At 37.3% G+C, this 27,755-nt stretch overlaps 1 protein-coding gene across 1 annotated transcript in view; it reads left to right on the top strand.

Annotated features, from left to right (window-relative positions):
- Nucleotides 1-27,755, top strand: part of LOC136871696 (NBAS subunit of NRZ tethering complex) — a 297,103-nt gene that overhangs the window by 122,590 nt on the left and 146,758 nt on the right. The window contains exons 21-24 of the mRNA XM_068227188.1: nt 3,251-3,353; nt 8,707-8,903; nt 16,196-16,308; nt 27,479-27,654. Coding sequence (XP_068083289.1) covers nt 3,251-3,353; nt 8,707-8,903; nt 16,196-16,308; nt 27,479-27,654 — 589 coding nt within the window. The remainder of the gene's footprint in view (nt 1-3,250; nt 3,354-8,706; nt 8,904-16,195; nt 16,309-27,478; nt 27,655-27,755) is intronic.

A 27,755-nucleotide genomic window follows, 5' to 3' on the forward strand; every position in this document is an offset into this window, starting at 1 on the left:
AGGTTTTTCTCCGGGTACTCCAGTTTTCCCTGTCATTCATTCCAGCAACACACTCCAGTATCATTTCATTTCATCTGTCATTCATTAATCATTGCCCCAGAGGAATGTGACAAGCTTCGGCAGTCAGCACAATTCCTATCCTCACCGCTAGATGGGGGCTTCATTCATTCCATTCCTGACCTGGTCGAATGACTGGAAACAGACTGTGGATTTTCATTTTTTTTTTATACCTTCCTATTGCTTGAGCCTGTGACATGGGTACTTTCCTGAACAAATAATTTTCCTCATTTTGTTTCATTTCGAAAATATTTGAGATCACAGAGTTAGATGGGACATTCTGTATATGACCACAGAATTAAGATGCAACTTTGCATGGAGCTATGAATATTTCCCAAGGAATATGAAAACCTTTGGGTGATTTTTAAAACTGTTGTCTTTCAGTGCAGTAATACTTAAAAGGCCTCATTATTTAGTCACTATAATTTAAAAAAACTGTATCTTACAAAATTTATTGGACAACACTTGCCCAAACCAATGTATGTTAGGCTGATTTTGTTAGTTATACAACAAACCATAGGCCTATAATGTTTGGTTAACAAGTTTAGCTTTACCTGCCAGAATTCTTCTTCTCCTGCTTTTCCCATACTGGTGGGGTCGCAGGTGAAAACTGTGTTGCACTTGTGGATCTGGCCTAGTTTTGTGGCTGAATATCCCTGTTGACGCCAACCCTATGTGAAAGGATGCATTACCGAGCTCGATAGCTGCAGTCGCTTAATTGCGGCCAGTATCCAGTATTCGGGAGATAGTGGGTTCGAGCCCCACTGTCGGCAGCCCTGAAGATGGTTTTCCGTGGTTTCCCATTTTCACACCAGGCAAATGCTGGGGCTGTACCTAATTAAGGCCACGGTCGCTTCCTTCCCACTCCTAGCTCCTTCCTGTCCCATCGTCGCCATAAGACCTGTCTGTGTCGGTGCGACGTAAAGCAAATAGCAAAAAAAAAGGATGCATTCATTATTGTATGTTTCTATGGTAGTTAGTAGTGTATGGATATGAAGAGCAATGTATTGGAACAAACACAGACACCCAGTGTCCAACCCATAGGTGTTAACCATACATTGTTAAAATCTCCAACTTGGCAGGAATCAAACCCAGGGCCCTCTGAACCAAAGGCCAGTATGAGTAACCATACAACCAAGGACCCAGACTTTTTGTTGGCCAGAATGGCATCGTCAGTTAGTAATTTTTCTTCTGTGTCCAAGGTAATGGGTTCAATGCTGGCCTAGGTTGGTGGCCTTTAAGGGTGTTTAACTGTGACAGCTCTGTGTTGCTAGCTTCAGGCTGTGACAAAATTCTGATACCCAGCATCTCGCAGAATGTGTAACAATTGATTTCTTTTGCTGTGAGCTTCTGGTCTCTCTTTGGTCCATGTTGTTCCAGTTGTTTTCTTTGGATGGTCCTCTTGGTCAGCTTGCTATTTGTGAATTTTGGATCTGAGATCTCTCAGTTTTGGCTATCTTTTTCTTTGTTACCTGTCAGTTTAAGTTTATTTTAATGATGTTGATCCATTTCATAGTGTCTGTTCTGACTGTACTCCTGTTTTCATAGAATGTAACTATTGTGAGTCTGTCAGAGCTCCTTCTTTTGATAATTCCATCAAATTTTACTTTGCATTTTCTAATACCTCTGTGAATGTATGTGTATTGTTTAATATTCTCTTTGTTTCTGAGTCTGTGTTATTCACCTCTGAATTGTAGGTCTACAATCCTTATGATTTTCCATAGTTTTCGATGTCTGCTTTCCTATTCAAAATTCATGTTTTTGATCCATGGAGACATTCTGGTTTAATATCTTAGTTTTATGTGCTTGAAAATACACTTGTAGATATTTAGGTGAGATGATGTTCTGTTTCCAGTTTTTGGCATCTAATTTTTCTGGCTTTTGTTTCAATTCTGTTTAATGAATATTTTTCCACCATGGTGTTTAAGTTGTGGAACTAGTTTAGTTTTGCATTAGTTTGTTTTAATGTGATACAATGTATTTTGATGCTTGTTTGTTACAGTTTTTTTATTTATTTATTTATTTATTTATTTATTTATTTATTTATTTATTTATTTATTTATTTATTTATTTATTTATTTATTTATTTATTTATTTATTTATTTATTTATTTATTTATTTATTTATCTGAGGACATTTTCGGATCACCTGGTGCAGGTCTTTCTATTTGATGCTCATTTGCGATCTGCACATTGGAATGTGGGGTGATGATGGTGATGTAGGGAGAGGGTGAAACCTGGTGTCGGCACATAGGCTACTCCTGTCAAATAACACCAAGGGGTCTACTCAAAGCTTTACCGTCCCCATGCGATGGACGAATCACCACCAAGTGCGTCATATTTCCTCACTCCATATGAACACTATGGAGAGGTTTGGAATTGAATACAGGCTTTTAGCATGCAGTCTAATAATCAGAAATTGTATACCACCACCTCTCCTACCTTGCCGAACAACATTCTGATGGTGAACATTTTTTCGACCAGTGGGACTCAAACCGGTTAGCAATGGTGTCAGATCATGTAGTCTTGTCACCTTAACGCCATGACCACCATTCGGACTAATTGCAGGTAATATAATCTGTCACTTTAAATGATGATGATATTATTAAATATTAACCTAGGAAGTATTAACCTAAGAAGTACCCTGGCCACGTCCTAGTCTTTTCCTATCCCATCATCACAGTAAGACCTGCCTGTGTTGTTGCATCATGAAACAAATGTCCGGCTCCATGGCTAAATGGTTAGCGTGCTGGCCTTTGGTCACAGGGGTCCCAGGTTCGATTCCCGGCAGGGTCGGGAATTTTAACCTTAATTGGTTAATTTCGCTGGCACGGGGGCTGGGTGTATGTGTCGTCTTCATCATCATTTCATCCCCATCACGACGGGCAGGTCACCTACGGGTGTCAAATCAAAACACCTGCATCTGGCGAGCCGAACATGTCCTTGGACACATTTGGCACTAAAAGCCGTACGCCATTTCATTTCATGGAACAAATTCAAAAAAAAAAAAGCACACTATATAAGAAAAAGCGCTGAAATTTGGAAACAAGGAGAATTGAAAAAAAAAACTAATGGATTCTTCCCAGTTTTTTCCTTGCTATAATTTTATGGTTATAAAAATGTGACCTATTCATAACAATGTGTTTTTAAAAGAATATTTGTAATTATATTAATAATGACCTCCTCCTTTGTAGAGTTCCACCTCCTTCCAAAGCACAGTGGGAGCAACTTTTGAATGATATGTTGTCTCTCCAAACTAAAGTGTTCCAGTGCATCAGTTTGCAACTCTGCTATGAGGTTAGTGGAAAAATATTTTTTGTTAATTTTGAGAGCTACAATAGTCCACTTACAGTTTTTCAGTGCTAATGCCCATGACATAGTGATGATGAGAATTAGTAAGGAGAGGTTATGGCTTTGCTTTTATCATAAATTTGTTATTATTTCTGTAGTCATGAATGTTAGGATTACATGAATGGGCTCTTATTGAATAGTTTCATCTGTTTAAATAAAACTAGCTGATGTACCTGTGCTTCAGTACAGAATTCTACATTGTATACAGAATTCTAGGTTAGGTAGTGTACACGTTGTGAGCAAGATTGTATTAAATTGAATAGCTCGTAACGTTACCCTAGAAACGCGACGGAGAAGTCACCAAATGTTCTCATGTGAAGACTGGGTTAGGGAATTTTTCATTGTAATGGTAGGCCCGCTGCCTACCATCAGTCACAATCAGGTTGGGGAGTTTTTATTATAATGACAGACACTCACTCTCCCACCTGTCTTTGACATCCTCAGAAAGACGGTCTTGGTGGTTTTCCCAACTGAAATGAACATAGTCATTACAATGACGTCAGTAGGAACGGCCCAATTAAAAGCAATACTTTCAATTGAAATACTCGATCAAACGAAAAACCACACATTTTCTCACTTTTAATGGACAGTACTATGCTGCCGATCTAACAGTCCATAGTTGCAGAGCTGGAACGACCAACCCGCACACAGCTGTGATGCGTGAACACTCTGTTTTTTTCGTGGGGGTGGGGGTATTGTGTGTTTGTGTGTGTGGAGTGTTGAATGGTGGAGAGTCCCAGGGCAAAACCTATGCCCTTTTACTAATCTGTTTCCTAGGAGTACCCGATGAGTCGTGAAATCTCAATTCACTACACTGGCAGCGGAAAAATATATCTGACTTAGAGGCAAATTTTTCCTCCAAGTCAGAGGAGAAACCCCCTCTTCACTGCTAATTAGGAATAAAATGAATGTAGAATTTAATAAAAGTGAAGAGGAAGAAGCCCTTCTTAAGAAATGGCTCTTTTCAGGCTTGAATTTTGAGTTTATTAGTGAATTGTGGTACTATAATTTGGAATAGGCCTAAATCGTAATTCTAGACCAGGTCATACTACTACCACTAAGTGCGCCACCACCTTAAGTGAGCACACTGCTCATTCAAAAAAGTGCGTCAGAGTAGGGATCGAATAGCTGGAATACTATGATGAACCAGTGTATTACGTACCAGCAGTATCGGAAAATGTATGAACCAGAAGAATGGCATGCTAAAGAATGAAGTTTTCTTACTCCCCAGCTATTTCCTGCCAATATTCAGTCAGGCTGTTATACTCGGTACGCAGCAGTATTCCAATCTATCGAAGTTGAGTGGCAGCATAAGAGACAAACAACATCACAACAAACAATGGTCAATGTTATGTCATTGTTGATAAATATTATGTGCTTTTGATATTGTAGGCCTTAATTGTGAATCTATTGAAGTGCGATACGGACCATGAAGCTGATTTTATGTAATCTGAAATACCACTCTTATCATAGTTGGTACGGTACAACTGAATAAAGTTTAAATGATCAGAAATTGTATTCTCTATAACTTTTGTTATGTAGTACTTTTCGATAGGACCAATACATAGGTATTTAAAAATTAAATTTTAGGCACCTTCCCCTAAACTACAATTTCATCCAGGATGAATAAAATTGTTTATAGCTTAGACTGTAGTTTCTTATTCTCCGACTCTCTATACCGATTTTCATTAAATTCTGTTAGCCCATTTTCTCATGGCTCGGCGTTGATATGGTCTTGGCAACAAAAATACAAATTAATGAATATCTGTGTTCATAGCCGGTACAGTAAATATGTACAAGACATAAATGACCGGAAATTTAATTCTATATAACTTCAGTTATGTAGTATTTATTGATAGGGCCTTCCCCTAAACTACCATTTCACTCAGAGTGAGTGAAATCATTTATAGCCTGGATTATAGTGGCTCATTCCCCGACTTTGCATATCGATTTTCATTAAATTCTCTCCAGCCGTTTTCTCATGATGCGTGCACATACATACAGACAGACAGACAGACAGACAGACAGACAGTACAAAGTGTATTTCCTTGTTACTGTGGACATGACCGATACAGGAATACCATTCTTTTCAAATTCTGAGCAATGTACAGACAAAATTCTTATTTTATGTATATAGATTATTATTTTATCTGTAAAGTTCAGGTTTTTGCCCCATACTCCATTTTATTGTCAGAATTTTTTTTTGGTGTACTTCGCACTGACACAGATAGGTCTTATGGTGATGAAATTCTCAGATTAGGTGTACAGATATCTAAAGTAGGTTCATTTCAGTTTTTGTCTGTCTGTCTGCTGCAACATCATGGGAAAATGGCGTAAGAGAATTTCTCGAAACTTGGTATGTATGTTCAGGGATGGTCAGATTGTGCACTAGGCTATACATTATTTGTTTTGTGTACAGTGGCATAGCAGTATTAAGGGATCCCAAAACAGGATTTATCAAAGTTCTCCTTTAAAAACTATACTTCATCGCATAAGAATGGAGATATCATATATATATAACAGGAACCTATTTTACAAGAGAGCAAAAGACTGCTCTAGGGTTTAAATTGGAAAACAGAGTTTTTCCAATTATTTGAAATTTTTAATAATCACATTAATTAGTGCAAAACATTACTTTTGTTATTTTAAAATGTTTATTTTTTTTATTTATCCGGTATACAGACAAGTGGAAATTCTAAGTTCCCATGGAGGGAATTAGATATTTTTCCACCAATAGAGCATATCAAAAATCTGATCAAAAATTAGATGTTGGCTTTTCAGGCGTTTGCTCTATTAACCAGCGTTTCGTCTATTGGTGGAAAAATATCTAATTCCCTCCATGGGAACTTAGAATTTCCATTTGGAATCGCTAGGCGGGCATTAATTCCATTGTGGAGTTTTATCTCCCGTATGCAGTTATCAGACTGTGCCTCATAAATAGGCTTCTGATAAGTTCACCTGCATACACCCCAGCATCAGTGGGTAGGGTCTGACACATCCCACTCTGACGAGTCTAGTGTCAGACCTAAGACGAAACGCTTGTTAATAGAGCAAGCGCTTGAAAAGCCAATATCTAGTTTTTGATCAGATATAGACAAGTGCCGTAAAATATGAGATTCGAGATGGCAGTGTTGCTTCATTTTAAGCACTTCTGCTGGATGTTTTGTTCCATGTTGTCCACAGAACAATCCAGAGTCTTCTATAGTCACAATGAAATAATAAAATAATGTTTAGTAAAAAGTGCAGATAAAAACATCTTTGTTCAGCAACAATGTAATAGGTGTTGAAAATATAATTTCTGATCTTTAACTTTTCATACATTTTTACAGTACAAGGAATAATAAGAGATATATCTGTGATTTTTATCTATAAACTGTACTACAATGTCCTAAGCATCTCAAACTAACCAACAGTAACATTGAGTTGTGCTGTCTCCCTTCTGCTGCCACTCAACTCTACTAGATGGCATACTGAGTTGTAATGGAGATTTATTTTCTCCAGTTGTACAAAACTAACCCCTGAACAATGGTTTCTACAGCTAGTCTTAGAATACAGCAACTTACAGTATGTATTCTGAGTGTAAATGTTCTCACCAGATTAGCTGGAAAATACTGAAATGATAACTTCTTTCATGTTGTGAGATTACTCCTCTTGACATAACAGAAATTCAGTACATTTATTGACAGTTGCCAGAGAAACACGTAAGTTAATTTTATTTATTGTTTGCTGCCTGTATGAAAAGTACAAAACACACAGATACACATACCGTAAATTCAAAAATATAATTTAGATATGAGAATTCTTATCAGCCACTTTAAAGCAGCTTGTCCAGTTCCTTCAGCCAGGTGACTTGCCGTGACATGAGTTGGCTCATTTAGTTCCTGAGGAATTAGCGAATTCCTACAGAGGACATGTGCTCGCAACATGCTGCATATTTGCTTAACAGCGTCACAATCTCAGACTGGAGAATGTCAACCTTATTAATAGTAAGACCGAGGCACTCCTTCCAATGTTGCAACAAGTTGTTTTGTTGTTTTTTGACGTCTCGTCCTCGTCATCAGCTGCAACTCGTATCTGAGTAAACATATTCTTCGGCAGTTTACATTTTCACACTCACAATGCTTTGTGAATATGTTTTATATGACTTAGTAGCCCAATCTTGGCATGAAACATACGTCCACACAGATCACATTGAATGGCTGGGGGAGGGCAGGGCTGAGCTGACAGCTTCCATGCTTGTTGTTTATCCTCTTTAAGTTGTCGTCGTTCCTCTTCAAACACCGTAACTGATGTAGAAACAGTGTGGCGCCAAAGTGTACGATTCTCAGCAAGCGTTTCCGGGATTGAGTGTTAATTCCTGCTCTTTTCATGGTATGCTTTAGCTGATCCATGAAGCACCTCAAAGGGGCTCCATGAAGTCTTGTGCCAGAGCAGAGTGCACCATACAGGAGTTGATGATGAAGCCTGGTTTCACTCTTGTGATGGACTGGCTATGAAGGCACCACTCGGTTTTTCTCGAGTTAATGGCAGTCCGTTGCTATTTAGGTGTTTGACACCACATGTCTCATGTATATGTGCCATGGTGATTTTGAGATTATAGTGTATGGGTCACTTCATGGCGAGCTGCAATCCACCTTAAACAAATCCACGCTAGTGACACTTTCTTCAGCTGTCACTTTTCACTCCAAGTCCAACAGCGGTGGGATAAGGATGGTGGAGACAGATTCTTGGGTGAAATTGTTGTATCTAAATATAGTGGAACGAATTGAAGCCAGCAGGTATGAAAGATGGATTGCTGATGGGAATAAAGTCATGAGAAAGACACTTCCAAAAATTCCTGGGGCTAAACTATGTTAGGAATGTTAGATCAATGCTTTCTTCCAGGTTGGTCTACAGGATTTCCTTCTAGTTGTGGTGAATTGGTAATATCTTGGTGAATAGGGAGATTCTCATTCTTCGGCATCCCAGGCCATAAGCGCTTAAAGGCTTATTGTTGTCTGATATGATGTGGTGTGATGTTAAAGAATACAGGCTGCAATTAGACAGGAGTGGAATGTTTTGTATCTGAGATTAGGCACATTGTCTGAGAAGATTGTACATGAAGCAGTGGGTGTGGGAACTGTTCAGGCTCATACAGGCACAGTATTTAACTGGGGTTAAGTGTTTATTTACCTTGTATCCTATTCCTCAGCCATGATTGTTTTTATCCTCATTCTATGACTTACTTGTCAATTTCTTTGCACGTTGAGCAGGTTTTCAAAATAGTCTTCATTGATATTGTTGTCTGAAATGGTTGCAGATTTATGCTGAGACATTGTTGTCATCTGGTAATGTTCACAACATTCGTGCAGCATCTGATATCTTGGAAGTGCGCCGTAGCAGCAAAAGTTATAAAAAGGTTCCCTTTGAACGCAGTGTTGCTTTGGTCCTCCAAGTAGCAAGAGAATATTTTGATTCATCTGGCAGTCTTGTAGATCCTTCCATGGAGCTGGCTAAGTAAGTTATGAAGAGTTAAATGAGTTATTGATAAAATATAATTATGCATTAAAAATATCCACTAGTTTGCTTATTGAAGTATCATTGCTTGCAGAACTGTGTTGAGGACTGGTCATTCATTCTGACTTGAACTTACATGTTTTTAACATTTGTTGTATAGAACTAACCAATAAAGAAATATCAAGTCATGTTTAGAAACATAGGAACTTCAATAAGAACACACATTGGAATAAGCAGAATGACAGGTCAGGAAAGGAAGTGGGAGCATTGGTTAGAAGAGATAGACATACAGGAAGAAAACAAAAGGATAAAGATATTCTTAACAATGTCATGTTTGGCCATGTCTCTTCTTTCTGTTGCTCCCTCTTCCCACACCGACTTATCGTTGTATTTTTTTCTAGTGTGTGTTCCCTTCCAAGTTCCAATCTTTCTTCTGTATGTAATGTATTTGTCTCTTGTTTGTTCTTTTCCATTAATTATAATGACCTGTTGGGCACCTTTTCTCCTTCTGTATTGACTTGTTTTCTAGTCTTAAACCACTCATATTTGCCTTTATTGATGTTTCCATTCTCCTGTGTTTATCCAGCCTTTTTTCTATTCTACACTTCCTTCATTAAGATCAGAGATTTATTGTGATAGTCCCTCAATCGTGTCAATGCCTCCTGACAAAGATGGGAAGTAGGAATGAGTCCTTCAGGAGCTGACAAGAAATTTATATGGAAGAATTGCAGTTGATGAGGAGGGAGGCCACCGATATCATGATGGTAGCGTACGGTATTGAGATGTGGAGATTATCCTTGTCCTTCTGTGTTTCCTCATTTGTCCATGCCTCTTCTTTCCACAGCTGTTTCTTATTGCCGGGCTGAGTGTCTGAGATGGATGAGGCGCTAGACTTCTGACCCTAACTTGGCAGGTTCGATCCTGGCTCGGTACGGTGGTATTTGAAGCTGCTCATATACGTCAGCCTGCTTTCGGTAGATTTACTGGCACGTAAAAATCTCCTGCAGAACTAAATTCTGGCAACTTGGCATCTTCAAAAACCATAAAAGTAGTTAGTGGGATGTAAAGCCAATAATAACATTATTATTGTTTCTAGCCACGCTGACCTGCCATTTTGTTTATTCCGATATATGAACTTTATTCGTGACCTGTTTGCTCCTTTTAATTATTAATAAAGAAATATGCTTATACAGTAAAAGCCCACTACTACGGACTAGAAACGCTGGTAACTGATAAGAGGCAAGATAGTAAGATCCAAGCAGTAGAAATGACATTTTAAGAACATTGGTTAAAAAGACAAGAAGAGATAGAATTCAAAATATTAAAATCAGAGAAGAGCTAAATATAGAACCATTAGTACAGAACATACAGAAAGCAAGACTGAGATGGTTTGGACATGTAATAAGAATGGGAAAGGTATGGCTAGCAAGAAGGGAATTGGAAATATAAGTTAAGGGAAAAACATCAGTTGGAAGACAGAGAAGAAGGTAGATGGATCAAATTTGGAAGGACATTAGAGAAGCTGGATTGGATTTGGCGGAAGTAATTGAGCAGGAAATGTGGAAGGACAGAAAGGAGTGGAGGAGGCTTGTTAACCACACCTGGGTGACTGGAGTGGGATGATGATGATAATGATGATAAGTAGAAGTCCTCTGTAGTGAGTACGATATATAACGAGAACCTCATCATGTCAGTTCTTGTCTGTCCCTTCAAAATTCTTATATTAAATTGTGTATTATCCTTCATTTACAGCGAGAGTCCAATCATTGACACATCCATTATTATAAGCAATTAAGCGTGTGTAATGTTTTTCCATATCCGATATTTGTGCAGGCAGCCATTACATTACATGTAATTGATCATCTTCGGTGTCGTTTCGTTTTTATGTCCACTAGGGAGCTCTCTCGTTGATATTCAAAGGCGATGTCGGAGTCGATTAGTTATACCCTTCAACTGCTGTTCCGTAAAGAAAAATGAAAATGAAGAGAACATGTTTTTGTAATAAATGCGTAAATAATGTATCCGATAGCAGTTATTAACTCGTTAAAAATAAAGGCTGAAGTAAATGTTCACTTAGGGCCTGTACTACGACTGTCAGGTAAACAGGCAGATACGTAGGCTGCAGTTTTGCAATCTAGAAGTTAAATATTTTCTTGCGTACTACCAACGGATTTTAACGACTGTATTGTAAAGCGGAAGATGTAGTAACATTTTTATGGTTGGTAATAAGGTTACTGAAAATACAGTGAAATTTAGCGCTGTGGTATACATGTTCCCTGGTGTTTTCGTTTGTTTAGCTCTATTCCTTTTGAAATTGTATTATTAGAATCCAATATCAGACTCTTATTAAGCCATAATGTGGAAGTTCAGGTCAAAAACAGAATTAGCACTAAATTCTACACATACGAAGAAATGTTAAAATTAATTAACTGCATAACGAAATTGAAATTGTTATAGAAAATAAAAAGACTGAAAATGTAACCTGGACGCAAAAGTTAAGATTCAGGTTATGTATCTTTTTTTGTCTAATAGGCCTACTATTTACGAGGATGCGCGTTACGGAGAAAGTAAAGTTTATATTCGTAATTAATGCCACTGATGTAGCGTAGGATCATTAATTTTATTATTAATTCAATTTATTGTTTGCTCATTGAATAAGTAGTTAGTTTCTTTCTTTTCAGTGCAATGTGAGTATAGTAACTGGCAAGCATTTATCTCACTTTGAATTAGTTACTAGCAAGTTGTTATGAAGACAGAGAAATATAACCGAGCTCGATAGCTGCAGTCGCTAATTGCAGCCAGTATCCAGTATTCGGGAGATAGTAGGTTCGAACCCCACTGTCGGCAGCCCTGAAGATGTTTTTCCGTGGTTTCCCATTTTCACATCAGGCAAATGCTGGGGCTATACCTTAATTAAGGCCACGGCTGCTTCTTTCCCACTCCTAGTCCCTTCCCGTCCCATCGTCGCAATAAGACCTATCTGTGTCGGTGCGACGTAAAGCAACTAGCAAAAAAAAAAAAGAAATATAACCTCCTTGGCATCTTCATTCAACGGACGAATCGCCATGAACTTCCATATGTGCATCGCGGATAGATTTAGAATAGAACCCACGCTTTTGACACGCATTCTAATTATTAGGAAATGTGTACTATCCCCTCTAGTACCCTACCGACTAACATTTAGAAGGTAAAAAAAGTGTTAGAACATTGGTACTTGAACCCACGAAAACTGTATAGCAGTAGACAATGTTGCCCTGCTACCCATGAAACTTACTGTTGACTTGCTTGTGTGCAACTCATATAGTCATTAGCAACTACTTGCTAGCTTGGGAAATCTTTAAGAATTCTGTGATAGCTGGACAGAAAGCATTACATACTTTATAAATATGTACATAGATTACATTGTAACAACTTAATTTCGTACAGCATCATGAAGATGTAGATTCATCTTGATGTGCAGCCATCTTGATTCTTACGGTAGCGAAGTCCCAGATAAGAGCGTTAACTGCCTCTACAACTTCGGCATAGCTAATCTCGAGAATATTCTCCCAGACTGCACATAAACGAAAGTCGTAGTACGCGTTTCCAACTGAACTTCCAAGTAAATGTGCAAACTGCAACATAAATTTAAACTGCACTTTTATCTGGCTGTCGTAGTACAGGTCCTTAGTTTTAATGCTAAAAACTGCAGTTAAGTAAGAATGGGATACAGCTTAAGGTATGTCAGAGTGCATCATTGATTTCAGAGGTTAGTTTATATTTTCTTGCCTCTAGTTAAATTTCTGGTTGAATTTATAGCGAGAAGGTTATTATGTCTCTAGTTGCGCTTGGAATATGTTCTCATGATACATACAGTACGGTTAGGTTAGGTGACGCTGTTTGAGTAAGAAAATTGAAACACTTGCCACAAAATGCGATCGATCATCTTCGGTACAGTATCATTTACTCGCTATATGCACTTGCGAGCTCTCTTATCGACATGCGAAGGCGAGGCTGGAGTCGATAGTAATACTCGTCAACTGCCGTTCCATAAAGAAAATCAGAAATGAAAGAGGAGAACATGTTTTTGTAATAAATACGCAAATTGCACGTTATAAATGTCATTTTAGAGCCCGTATTTTCAAAGTATCAACTTGTAAAAATTTGAATTTATAATTCCTCCTTTACAGTACTGTATTACAGTACAGTACAGTACATTACATTACGATGTTGTAAAGATTGAATTATAAATTCAAATTTTCACAAGTTAAATACGCAAATAACGTGGTCGATATCAGTTGTTAACTCGTTAGAGATAAAAACTAAGTTGATGTAGCCACAAAGACCACACAAAATGCTGTCAGTTGGTACACTTATTTATTTACAATTAATTATATGCAAGTTACCCGTTAAACACGCACATAACCTAAGCAACTGCCGTCGCAACAAAACACTGCTATGGAAACATCCACAAACCACCATTTTTAACAACTGCCTATCACTAAGCACATGGAGATTGTAACCTTGAAACAGTTGACTGCTTACAAGCATGTCCACAACACGAGGTCACAAGTACAATTCCTATTAAACCATAACTCTTACTAAAAAGTAACTCCTCTCACCATCGAGACTGTCTCCTTATATAGGTTACCTGGCTGGGCTTCTAGAAGGATATGCCACCAAATACCTTCTCGTAAATTCTAGAGTGCTTAATACATAGATATAATGTACAGAATGTCAAAGATACGTCATTCTGGATGTTACAGTGTGTTTCACAATACTGTAGTGGATTACACATCATATATATACAGGTAATCTTAAATTATATACTATTAATTACAGGTTCTTATATTAACTGAACTCATATAAATGTCTGTATACGTCACATGTTTCATGACATAACCTCACACACAATGCGATCATCCGACTACCAGAGATGCCAACTTCCAAGAAAGGCAATTTTTGTAATGCAGCCGTTAGGACACCGGGGGGGTGTAGAATTGTTTTCTTCCGAGATCTTACCTATCATTGAAAAATCAATGAACAACATACAGTTCAACCAGATGTTACATATTCAAAGACTGGCATATAAAGAGTGTATGATTCTTACTTGCTAAAGTAACAGGTGATCTGCAATCTGAGTGGAGGTTGAAGGATCATTTCTTTTGTTGAGTACTGTAGTTGCTCCCTTAGCAGCTTGTAGTTCTGTTTGGTAACGTACACTGGTAGCTTTTTCTTTTGATATCATGTGCATCCTCTGCACTAACAGAGCACTTAACAGTTCGGAGTTCATATTAGCACAGAATTCAGTCTTGTTCTTCCTCATCATGTGCATTTGAAAAATCGTAGCTGCGCACACTATAAAACACGTGTGAATGAGATTTTGAGGAACGCAGTAAACGGCGCCTTCTTTCGAGTATTCCTCCTTAAATTTTTGAACTATTTCTGGTTTATTACTAGCGTCACTAGTCACAGTAATGTCATCACATGTATTTTCCTGCACAAGAAATCGCTTCATTATTTCTAACCTTTTGCATTTCATAACACACGATTAGCATATATCCTAGAAGAGCAATATGTGTAAATTTGGCAACCAAAATCGCAATAAATACTTCTTCAGCAGTCACGCATACAGTATTCACAATGGAAAGGAGTTTGTCACCACTTTGCCGCCGAAACAAAGACAAAAGAACTTGCATCGAATTCTGATCATATGACGAACAAAGACAACTCCGCAAGATATACCACTTCACAGGTGCCTGTTATTCCGGTACTGGAAGCACACACTGCGTTCGGCATGTGAAAACTTGAAATATTCTTAAATGAGGGACAGGAAAGGGGTATAAATGATTACTGAGAAATCCGAAAATAATATTCTGAGAATTCAAACTGTAATGGCATTCCTTGTGTATCCTTCTTTTTAACTTCATAATCTTAGAGTTAAAAATCAACAAAAAATCGTAATTTGTGGAGTGCGATTTTTAAAGGCATATTTATGATGGGTAATTCATAATTATTATGATAAAATCATAATAGTTGGCATCTCTGTATTACAAGTAATAATAATAATAATAATAATAATAATAATAATAATAATAATAATAATAATAATAAAATTTGAGCTCGATACTTGCATTATTTACCCATGGGTTAAAAAAAATACTGTTTTCAAGTTATATCAGTCTATTATACTTGCGTCAAAGTAAACGATTGCTTAATTTTAATACTCTACACTGAAATTAAGTAAAAATGTGATACACCTCAAGATATGGCAGAGCGCATCGCTGAATTCAGAAGTTAGATTATATTTTCTCACGTCTGGTTAAATTTCAGTAAGGCTATTCCATGTAAATTTATAGCGAGAAGGTTATCACTAGGGCTCGGATGTTTAAGTCATATATTTTCTTTGCCTCTATTTTCTTGCCTGATTGGATGGTGGTGCAAATCAGATGATTATCGTCACAATTATGTGATTTTTATTTGTCATATAAATGCATATTTCAGCTATTTTTTGTCATAAGGTCATATTTTGAGCTATTTTCGTAGACGCGTCATATTTCAGTCATAGTTTGGCGGCTTGACGACAGCTATAGCTGTGCAAACTCATCTTCAACATACTGAATGCGAACTAGTGTTCACAAAACTGCTTCTCGGTATCACATCTGCAGTAAATACAAGTGGAATACTCTGCCTCTTCTATCAAGATTGGGCAGGAATTGTTTTCCAACAGTTTGTCAGAAAGTCTGGCATATATACGGTATATAGTTGAACTTTGGAATTATATCGAGTGCAATTACTCGTTTAGAAACTGCTAGCTTAGAAATTCATGCAAGTATTGAAATCCAGTACAACAATCACATGGAATAGTTGGCGAGAGTGTAGTTGTTCCAATTCTCCTCAGTAGCATTCTACCTTTAACAATTTTATCTGAATGTATTGAGGTACATTTTTGTAGGCTTACATCTTCATCCATGTTGGTAAGTTCTTACACTTTTCTTCTCCTCCTGTTGGCTTTTTCCTCTTTTTATTTGTATACTTCAATAACAAAAATAACAAATTTCTTGTGGTATCAGGTTCAGCTAAATGGATGGAATTCCTTATTGTTTGGTCTTTGACTACAAATGGAAAGACTTTTGAAAGTAAATAAGTAGTAAGGAGAAGAATTGCTAACTGTGGGCCAATGGCAAATTTATGAAGATACAGAGACGTTGGGAAATTTGATGATAAGTTCTTTCAGCATTGCTTGAATAGGGTATTATGTGTTCCGTCTCAATGTTTTTGCTGCCGTGTAAATTTCAATTCTTTTGTTTCAGAGCTTGTCTACATTTGATTGTTGACGAGGATGAAGACATTCAAGAGAATTTGGATCTGATTGCTTCTCTTCAAATGTTGAATGATTTTGGGCTAACTATGCTACCGTTACATGGTAGGGACGATTCTGCAAAGAGATTTCTATCACAAAATTCTTACTTATTGTGTTAGTTGTTCAAAAGAGAAATAATTGTAGTGACAGTATTAGAATCTCCTATATGAATTTTTTAGTTGAGTTGATGCCTACAGAATCAATAAACATATCATGTAGGTCTGTAGATGTCCTTTTAATCTGTAGGTTATTTTAAACTACCACATTTTCATGTATTTTGCCCCATCTTATAGCTTCTTACATTATGAGCGATTTACATGAGCGACCTATGACTCATCAAGAAGACCATCCATCTTCACCTTGCCTTATACAGTAATAGAATAAGAACCTACTCATTCAGAGACTGTAGAAATCACCTGATTACACTATTATACATCACCTTCATTGCTAGGACTGTCTGATGTGTAACACTCAGATCCACATCCCTGTTCTCACAGATAAATTGTTATAGAAATTCATGTGAATTGCATAAAGTTACCACCATTTAAACCTGTTCACAATAATGCTTGCTATGATGAGTGCTGCACTGTACAAGTTATTATAAGGTTACCGTACTTACATAATTGTAAGCCGAACCTCTTTACTTTTTCCTGGTTCAGAAAATGCCCCTCGGCGCAGAATCAGTATCATTAACATGGCCGATAAAGTAGAAGGCATCGTTTATCGACACAATAGGAAAGAATTCCAAAAATAATGCCAGAAGTCACCATAAGTAAGTTTTCACCATCGTGTAGAGTTAGGCCTCATTTCATAAATAAGCAGTTGTTAAATGTATGTACTAACAAGTTGTTTGTTAACACTGTGTGAAAAGTTTAACTTGTTAAGATTCTTGCATTTCTTCAAACTACTTCTGAGAAATGTTGACTATCACAAGAGTTACAAAGAGTGCAAATCTAGGAAGGCAGTGGCAGAATCAAGTAATTTTTAAGCGTACTCCCATCCAATTTGTTTGAATACAGCCATAAAATTTGGTGCATGAAATCAGCATAAACAGGTTGTCTCAACATTTGAATCACAATCCCCAGCTAAGAACAGAAAATAGTCTTTTACAGACCGCTATCATCCTTTTCACGTTGTTCAGGATCGCTTTGTAACTTGTTCTCACTTCAAACCATGCTTGGATATGGGAGTTATTAAACTGTCATTTACAGAACTTGGCCAGAACTACTTCCTGATGTGGAAGTTAGGATTGTTAATCACTTGAACATCAATTGAAAAAAGTATCCCTTCCGATTGGGGTATATTTCAGTTCTGTTGCCTCCAGTTGATTGGATTCTTGTGAGTGTACTATTAATATCGTACCTAAAACACCAGCAAAAGGGCATATTTCATAGGAGTTGTGGATAATCTGTTGATGTTCTTTTACTGAAGGAAATACTGAGTAATTTTCTCATGCATGCTTTCGCTGCAGAAGCTCTGCTAATGATTCTACTAACTTAAGTAGGCCAAAGGCAACTGGTCAACAGTCTGTAGAACACATGGGATGACAATGGTGGTATGAGGATGAGCATTATCCTGTTGGGGAAAACATCCACTTGAATACTGTAAATGAATGGCAGCACATCCGGTTCAGTCACCAGTCCGACGTACAAATCCGCTGTCATGTTTCTTGGAATGACTACAAGAGTGCTTCCCAGGCCATAACTCCTGGTGTAGGTCCACTGTATAATGCTGCAGACAGCTTGGTTGCAAGCGCTCAGCTGGCTGCCTCCTTACCAAACTACGGCCATCACTGGCACCAAGACAGAGATGGCTCTCATGTGATCTCCACAACAGATCTTCACTCCACCCTCCAATGAACTGTAGCTTGACACCACTGAAGTCAAAGATGGCAGTGATTTTGATTTGGAGTTAGTGGAATGGATGCTGCAGCACATCCAACTCACAAGGGAAGGGAGCATACCAAGGAATCACCATCTTACGTAAATTTTGCACACATGTTAAATGAGCCAAGAGTAACACAGTGGCCAAAATATTTCTTTCAGAAATTAATTTATTCTTCTTCTTCTTCTTCTTTTATGACCACATAGGATCACTTTAGTCAGTCCGTCGTTCAGGTCTCTTTGAAGGGATTGTTCGGGCTTTGCGGTCCTCCCAGTACTTCTTCAGACGCTCCGATCTTCGTGCCCTTTCCTCAGTTGAAAATGTGCGTGTTGTTGGTTTGTTTTGTGTAAGGGTAAAGCGGAGGTTTGTATTCTTGAGTTTTGTATTCAATTTTATCTTATTTTTGGTGTCTTCTGTTGTAAGGCCTATTTCCTTCAGATCCTCTCTTACTTCTCTGATCCATTTACATCCTGTTGTGGTATTTTTTGAGACGAGATTGTGTTGTACTAGTTGTTTCAGAAGTCTTGAGTCCTGCATCCTCATGATATGTCCAAAGAATCCCAGTCTCCTCTTACGCATAGTATCTGTAATGGGTTCTAGCTCTTTGTACACGACTTTGTTAGGTATTAACCGCCACTGTCCATCTTTCTGATATTTTTTGTTGATACAGGTTCTTCCAATCCTCCTTTCAATTTTCTGAAGTCTGTCAGTCTTTGATTGTTTATTCAGGTAAAAGAGTGTTTCTGCTGCATATGTAGCTTCCGGTTTTATAACTGTGTTGTAGTGTTTTATTTTTGAATTTATTGATAGACATTTCTTTTTGTAGATATCCCATGTTAATTTTTGTGCTTTAGCTAATCTATTTGTTCTTACTTGGATTGAGATTTTTTCATTTAAGTTATGTGTTATTACTTCTCCAAGATATTTAAACTGAGTTACTATTTTGATTTTATTACCATTTATGGTGACTTCTTTTAGCTGTGTTGGTTTTTGGGGCATAATTTCTGTTTTTTCAAATGATATTTTGAGGCCAATTTTATTTGCAATGTTTTGAAGTTCTGATATCTGGGTTTTTGCTTCTTTTATGTCCACTGCTAGTAATGCTAAATCGTCAGCAAAACCCAGGCAATTTGTTTTGATTTTTCGGCCAATCTTTATTTTGGGGGGACATTTTCTAAACCATTCCCTCATTACCATTTCTAGAGCACAGTTAAATAATAGTGGTGAGAGCCCATCTCCCTGCCGTAGTCCAGTTTTAATTTCAAATGTCTCTGACGTTTCACCCCTAAACTTCACTTTTGACTTGGTATTGGTGAGAGTCAATTTTATCATGTTTATTAATTTGGGGTGTAGTCCAAGGTGTCTTAAAATTTTAAACAGAGATTCTCTATGGATGCAATCATAAGCTTTCTTGAAATCTACAAATGTTATCACCATATCTCTGTTTCTTCTCCTGTTATAGTCCATTATCAACTTAAGACTCATGATCTGATCAGGACAGCTCCTCCAGGGTCTGAAACCTCCTTGATATTCTCCTAGTTCTTTCTCAAGTTGTAAACTTATCCTATTAAGGATGATTATTGAAAATATTTTGTATGTTATGTCTAGGAGAGAGATTCCCCTGTAGTTATTAGGGTCGGTTTTGTCCCCTTTTTTGTGCAGAGGATGAATGAGGGCTGTTGTCCAGTGTTCTGGTAGTTCTTCTTTAATCCAGATAGAGACAAGTTGTTGATGGAGGGCAACTTTTGCTGAGGTTCCTGCATATTTCCAGATTTCCGCAAAGGTCTGATCTTCTCCTGGCGCTTTGTAGTTTTTTAATTTATTCAGAGCTTGGTAGACTTCCTTTATTGTGGGGGGATTGATGTTTTCTGGTGATGTTTTTATCGGGGTGTTGGTGTCCAAATGAAGGAGTTCTGTAGGTTCCTCACAATTTAAAAGCTTGTTGAAATGTTTAGCCAGAATTTCTGCATTGTCTTTATTGTTATGGGCCAGCTTACCATCTTCATCCTTCATCAGTAGGGTCGGGGGTTCATATTTTTGGAGCTGTTTTCTGAAGGTTTTGTAGTAGTCCCTTGATTTAGTTTTACTGAACTGTTCTTCAATTAACTGCAGGGTGTCCTTATGATGTTGTCTTTTTATTCTTCTTAAGACTTGGGTAGTTTCTTTTCTCTGTTTTACTAGCTTTTGATAGGATATTTCTGTCTTTTGGGACTGATGTAATAGCCATGCCTGATGTCTTTTCTCCACTGTTTCATCACATTCACTGTTCCACCATTGGTGTTTTTTACGTGGTTTAATTGGAGCTAGGTCTTCTGCAATTTGTTTAAGCTTGTGTACTAAGTCTTCAAGTTTGTCTGTGATTTTTATTTTTTCAGTTGCTTTCTGGTAATTTTTGTTGTAGATTAGCTGGGTAGGATCTATTTTTCTTTTAGTTTTAAGGGCTTGCTTTTGTTGTCTCCTCTGGGGAGTGAGTTTAATTTTAATTTTAACTACGTAGTGATCTGAACCTGTGTCTATTCCTCGGAGGACTTTGACGTTATAGATCTCTTTGTGGTGGTATTTGTCCATGCAGACGTGGTCCAGTTGCCATTCTCCTTTAGTGTAGTCAGGGTGTTTCCATGTTTTGAGTTTTTGAGGTTTCCTCTTAAAACATGTAGATTTTGAGATTAAATTATGGTTTCTACACAGGTCAACTAGTCTCTCTCCATTTTTATTTGTTTTCTTGTGTGCTGGCCATTTTCCGATGATGTCACGGTATTTTCTTTCTCTGCCTAGTTGAGCGTTGAAGTCACCTATTAATAATTTTATATGGTGTTTGGGGATGTTATCTATGGTCTGGTCCAATAGGTCCCAAAATTCTCCTGTTTCCTCCTGGTCTTTTGAGGAGTTGTTTTTATCATTAGTGGGAGCATGGGCATTTATTATAGTATAGATTTTATTAGATGCCTTTAAGGTGAGCGTTGAGAGTCGTGGAGACTGTGATCTGAATTCTTGAACTGAGTTTATTATTTTAAGGCTGACCAAAAATCCTGTTCCAAATTGTGGGACATTCTTCATCACTCTCTTCCCGGGTATACCTTTATAAAGTCTGTACCCTTGAGATTCCAAGGCATCCTGGTCAGTGTTTCTAATTTCCTGTAATCCCATGATAAGAATTTTGTGTTGGTCCATTATGTCGGTGATCACTTTTAGTTTACCGGTTTGCATGAGTGAGTTTATGTTGTGTGTAGAGAAGTATGTTATCTGCTTTGGTTTGATTCTTGATTTTGTCTCATTCGTGTATGTAGTACTGGGGTATTTCCGTGCCTCCGACTTCACGGTATCTTTCAGGTGGCAGCCCACCGTATCCGAATGCTGCCTTCTCTGAACTCTTGGTTCAGCCGGTGGAGTATTCCTTAAAAGACCTTCCATGGTTGACTGTCAAGGTGTCACCTGTGTGGGACTAGGTCCCGAATTACAACTCTGGATGTGATCCAGTGAGGTGATAATGAGGCCGCTCCTCTGGAGTACAGACGCCTTGTGCAGCCGCCCCTAACCTGGAGAACAGACGCTGCATAATGGATTCCAGTGGCATTTCCTCCACTGTGGGGACCATCACCCCACCCAAAGGGGCTCATTCGCCCGAAGCCGTTGGCCCCCTTAGGGAGTCAGGTTATTTCCCGCCGCCCAACACTCGGCGTTGGCAATTTTACAGCTGGGTGCCAGACCAGCAAACCCTCCTCCTTTCTCATTCCGGACTTGGGACCGGACAATGGCGGAGTTAATTAATTTATTATAATAATTAGTCATATACAGTAGAATCAGCACATTAAATTTTTATTTCCGAACCATTTTCCGGACTCTTAACATCCATCATCAGTGTTGAAATTATTTTTAAAACATTTGATTTTACACAAGTGTGTTGTCACATTGAGTTTTAAAACAGTTAAAATGGAGCCCTGTTGAGATCAACTGTAAAATAAGAAAAAGAAAAAGTGTAAGAGTATGCACACAATACATATAAAACTTAAAATAATGATGTAACAAATATGTATGACATACCATAGGAAGGGCTGGATTATCCTCGTGATCTAGTATTAGAAAAAGTTCAGCTGTAAGTACGGGGCACCCTGAAAGCACATGATAATACTTCACTTCAAGGTTGTAAACAATTATGTTGCTTGCGACTGTTTCATTTTAAAAAATTTCAGGTTCCGTTATCTACACCAGGAAAATTACAATGTTTTTGCGGGTATTTATTTCAATCCGTAATTACCTTTAACAATTAATTTCATGTTCTTTTCGATCCCTACAAATTTATGATTATTGTTATGAATGTGTTCCGCAAAAGCTGAATATTTGTTGAACTTTATTGCCTTGAAATGTTCTTGATATCTTTGATTTAAGGCTCGGACCAGTCCTTCCTATATAAAACATTTTGCAGTCGTTACAAGTGAGCCTATATACTCCCGAATTGGTGTAGACATCTTTTTTGTTGATACTATGTGCATTATATATATGTTCTGATATTTTATTTCTGGTTCTAAATGCTGTTTGGAGTTGAAATTTCTTAAATATATTAGCAATTTTAAAAACTTGATTTCCAAAATGTATAAATGTTACAAATTGACTACGTTCAGAGATTTCCTTTCTTCTCTCATGGTTTTTCTTTTTTCTTTTTTTTTCTCCATTTTAATTTTTACATATAATTTTGTCTATCATTTCTGGGTTGTAGCCATTTGCTTTAGCAATTTTTTTAAAAATTCTAATTTCTTTCAGTTTGTTTTCATTACTCTTGAGAATTTTTAATAATCTATTAATATAGCAGTTGTAAGCTGCTTGTTTGTGAGTTGCTGGGTGGTTGGATTTTTGTTGATGGTGGTGATGGATTGTGTGGGTTTCCTAAAAATATCAAAATCTATCCTATTGGTGTTTTTTGTTAATGTGAGATCCAAGAAATTTAACTTTTTATCATTTTCTTTTTCCATAGTGAATTTGATGTTGCTGTCATGCAAATTTAAACAACTCAGAAGTGTTTCAGGAGTAATGAGGTCTCCATTTTAAAATACTACCATGTCGTCAACATAACAGACCCATAATTTTATTTCCTTCTGATGTATGTCCAAGATGGTTTCCTCAAGGTTATTTAAATAAATGTTGGCTAAGAAACCTGATAGCATATTCCTCATTGGTAAACCTGTGTTTTGTTGGTAGTACTTCCCATTGAAAGTAAAGTCATTATTGTCTAATATTAGACTTAATAAATTTATTGTTTCATTAATTTCTGTGTGACTTAGTCTATCGTAGTCCTTTTTTCTTCTGTTAAGTCTATGGTCTCTTTAATAGGAATGATTTTCACATCATATGATACCATTATAGTTTCGTCGTTTATTTCCGTTGATTGTATTTTGGAAATAGCTTCCAAAGAGTTCAGTGTTGATTTGTTGTTTTTTAATTTGATGTAGATAATGGAACCTGATAAAATTTTAAATGAAATGGTCTCAAGCAACATATTGTTCACAACCTTGAGGTGACGTATTATCATGTGCTTCCAGCGTGCCCCGTACTTAAAGCTGAATGTTTGTCTAATACTAGATCACGAGGATAATCCAGCCCTTCTTATGGTATGTCCTATATATTTGTTACATCATTATTAAGTTTTATATGTATTGTGTACATACTCTTGCACTTTTTCTTTTTCTTATTTTACAGTTGATCTCAACAGGGCTCCATTTTAACTGTTTTACAAGTCAATGTGACAACACACTTGTGTAAAATCAAATGTTTTAAAAATAATTTCAACACTGATGATGGATGTTAAGAGTCCGAAAAATGGTTCGGAAATAAAAATTTAGTGTGCTGATGCTACTGTATATGACTAATTATTATAATAATCAACCACCATCAGCACTGTTAATAAGATGGTTTTGATATTTTATAATGATTATAATTCAAAATTAATTTTTGCGAACTACAGACGGCGTTAAAGTTTGCATATTTGAATTGGTGCACTTTGCTATGCAAGATTGCGGCGCGTGCTGGGTTCACTCGTTGAGGTACCGCACCACTGATCTTCTTTCTTATTCCATTAGTAATTTCATAATGTGTCACATTCAGAGAAATAATTTAACTCCAGCATTGATTGTGGCTCAATAAAGGCAATAGATTAAGAGTGTTATGGTGAAAAGAGAAGGTTAATCAGCATAACAAGGGTACTATGTTACTCCTTATAGTTTCTGCAACAATGATGTTCATGGTAGAAATGTTGAAATCTCAAAGCAGTTCTAAACCAACCACACCTAACAAAGTGAAGATACGGGCAAGTGGAGCATTTTAAGTCACCACTTTAATTGCACAGGATGCTCAAAGTCTCCCGGAGTTTTTGGACAAGTTCTAACTTCTGTACCAGGTGTACTGCCACATGGGACAAAAACAAGGAGACAATAATTGGTGGTATGTCAGAGATTGAATTTTCAAGATGGTGTTCCTCTGCGGGAAAATGATATCCAAATTTAATAATCGAACAGTGATCTACAAACAAAGCCTTTCCGTACTCTAAACCTGTATACATGTAGTGGTTGACAGTAAGTTGTGGCACCAGGAGGGATCATCATCAGCTGTTCGCCACTTGCGATAACTCTCAGCAGTATTGTGTAACCGTGGGTGGTGGACACCACAGACTGCACTGCGGCGGTAACTGATTTTTCCCCTTTTAAATTCAATGTCCTTTTCATACACATCTCCAGGTTGAACTTACTCTGATTACTGTTACACACGTTTTTGGGGCCATAGGACTCTATATATAACAGATTTAACTTCTTTGAATATTTCTGCTGCTGCCATGGTTTCTACTTCTTTGTTGGTCTGCTTTTTCATTGTTACAGATGATATTTTCCACGACACAATATCATTGTGCTTCTTAAAGTTACGTATCCATGTGAGGCATGCTTTGAACCCCCAGCATTGTTTTCATGAATAACTTGCATAGCCCACTGCTGGATGGTCAAATCATAACCAAAATAATGGGAAAAATCATTTTTCTTTTCTGACAGTACGTGCTATTTACCTCAATTTGTTGTGACACGTCCCACTGTTCTTTACATGCTTTTCTCACAAATATAAATAATTTTTGTTTTTGATACAATGGAACTTTTGTTTTACCAATGAAAACAAAAGTGAGACCCGTTACCATTCTCCAATATTCAACAGCCTTCCTTTTTAAGCGTCTGTCAGCCTAGCCTCAAATCAGCTGTTGGACAGTGTGAGTTGCAGGTAGGGTATGCAGTAGTGACCTCTCAATGAGTGAACCCAGCATGCGGCGCGTAGCTGAACATGCCAATTCAAACATACGAACTTAAACGCTTTCTGTAGGTCGTGCCAATTCATTTCTGAAAGAAGTATTTTGGCCATTGTGTTATTCTTGGCCCATTTAACGTATGTGCAAAATTTATGTAAGATTGGCGATTTCCCATTACGTGCCCTTTCCTTGTCAGAGCTGTCCCTCAGGTAATAGATTTGTTACAGTTCGCTGTATCACTCTGGTGCCAGCTGAAGCTCTATTGGCTGCTTTAGATGCAGTAAAATGCACCACAGCTATGAGGCGAATACAGCAGTCGTCCCTCCTGTAGTGGAGTGAGTGTGGCTGGCTCTGGTCTTCTTCAGACAATGGTTTCCCTTGACCATTGTTGCCAACACCAATGCACTGTGGGTATATCCCTGCCAAGTCTTTCTGAAATATCGTGGAAAGGACATCCAGCCCTTTTACACGGCCTTGTTTATTCTCAGTAAGGTGCTAATACTGCCTTCTTCATCCACCAGTTGATGAGTAATGCTCACGAAGAGTATTTAAAGCAAATTTGCTTTGAAGGTCTTACCACTCTTCATCGACTAGCATGAAAATGTGAATAGGTGTCATCTTTCAGATGTGCAAACACGCCTCCTGAATTTTGTTTATCTAGCACAACTCCTCCTCGGGGTTGGGATTTCATTTTCTGCCAGTGTATGTCAACAAATAATGATACATATCTGCTTCATAACACTATATTGTAGCCTACAATTCGACAAATTTGTCAGCATTTTACCTAATTTATTATTTTAACCATTATGGTCTAGTCGCACAGGCATAAGGAAGATGTTATAAAAACTGGCTCACATGCTTCTGAAAGGTATCAGATCACAAGTCAAGGTCGGCCACATTTATTCACGATTGGATTTGTATACAAACAGCCATATCATATAACAGAAAGCTAGGTGTAAATCACACCCAACCAGAAAGAGATTAACTATTCAGAGGAAGTTTCAAACAGAAGGAGCTGAAATAATAAAAACGAAAAAATTAAATTGACCAAGCGAGTTGGCCATGTGGCTGGGAGCATGCAGTTGTGAGCTTGCATATAGGGGATAGAGGGTTAGAACCCTACTGTCGGCTGCCCTGGATGTGGTTTTCATGGTTTCCCATTTTAGTTCCAGGTAAATGCTGGGGCTGTACCTTAAGGCCAAGGCTGCTTCCTTTCCACTCCTAGCCCTTTCCCATCCCATAGTTGCCATAAATCCTATGTCAGTGTGATGTAAAGCAACTTGTTAAAAAAAAGGTAAATCGTAGATGCACAATTTTTTAGTGACATTACTAGAATTTTAAGAAAAATTTTGGTTTTTATATCGTTTTAAACATTTATTTATATGACAGTTCTTATATTTCAAGTCTTTAACTCATTTAGAGTATGTTGTGAGAAGGGTAGGTATCAAGTCCTCAAATTAATTGGTAGAATGTTTGGTTACTGATTAAGAGAATAAGTAGATTCTTGAAACATGTACAGCATTTTATAAAATAGATTAAATAACTTTTATAATATTGACAAGGAGTATCATAGATCTTTACCATTGTTTTTCAGTGATGTATTAAGCATTTTACCTTTTGGTTCAAAAGTTTTGTGAAAGAGACATTTGTAAAATTATCGTAAAATCTACAAAATTGTCCAACAAAACTGTCTTGACAATTTTAAACTTGTAAGTTTTTATGAAACACAAAAGTGGCAACATGTAAACCTGTCTGACAGTTTCCTGTCACCTGCAAAATTGTAACTTTTAGGAAATAGGGCCTAGTACCAAAACATCACCAGCAACTTCTCAAAAAAAGTGAAAAAGTAATGTCAAACCATAATACTCGGAAGACAACACACATGCATCCTCTTATGTGTTCTTTTTCTTGTTCCTATCTCTCTATATATGACTTGATTTGACACACATTTTTTTTATCCTTTCCAATACTTGAAAGTGGAATGTGTGTTGTTTTGTACAATTATTGATTTCATAGCTCTTTTTCCATTGTAAATAATTTTTTATAGATTAATGAATAACCCTCATTTTGCAGTTAGACAGTGTTCTGATCGTATGAGGCTGGTGGAGGCATGTATTCGCAAGAAGTCAACAGCATATCGGAATTCTCAGAGATTACTGCAGCTGGCACAGAAGCTTCGAGTATCAGGAAAGGATGTCAGACAAAGGGAGGGCAAAGTGCTTGCCATTATTGCAGAAACTGCTTTAGAAGTAAGTTCGTTTCCTGTTTTAATTTATTCTTTTTTTTTTTTCCTAATTCTTGATTATTATTTGGAACTGCATCAATATATTCCTTAAAGAAGGTGGGTAAA

This window comes from Anabrus simplex, chromosome 4, assembly GCF_040414725.1.
Source record: "Anabrus simplex isolate iqAnaSimp1 chromosome 4, ASM4041472v1, whole genome shotgun sequence".
NCBI classification, from domain to species: domain Eukaryota; kingdom Metazoa; phylum Arthropoda; class Insecta; order Orthoptera; family Tettigoniidae; genus Anabrus; species Anabrus simplex.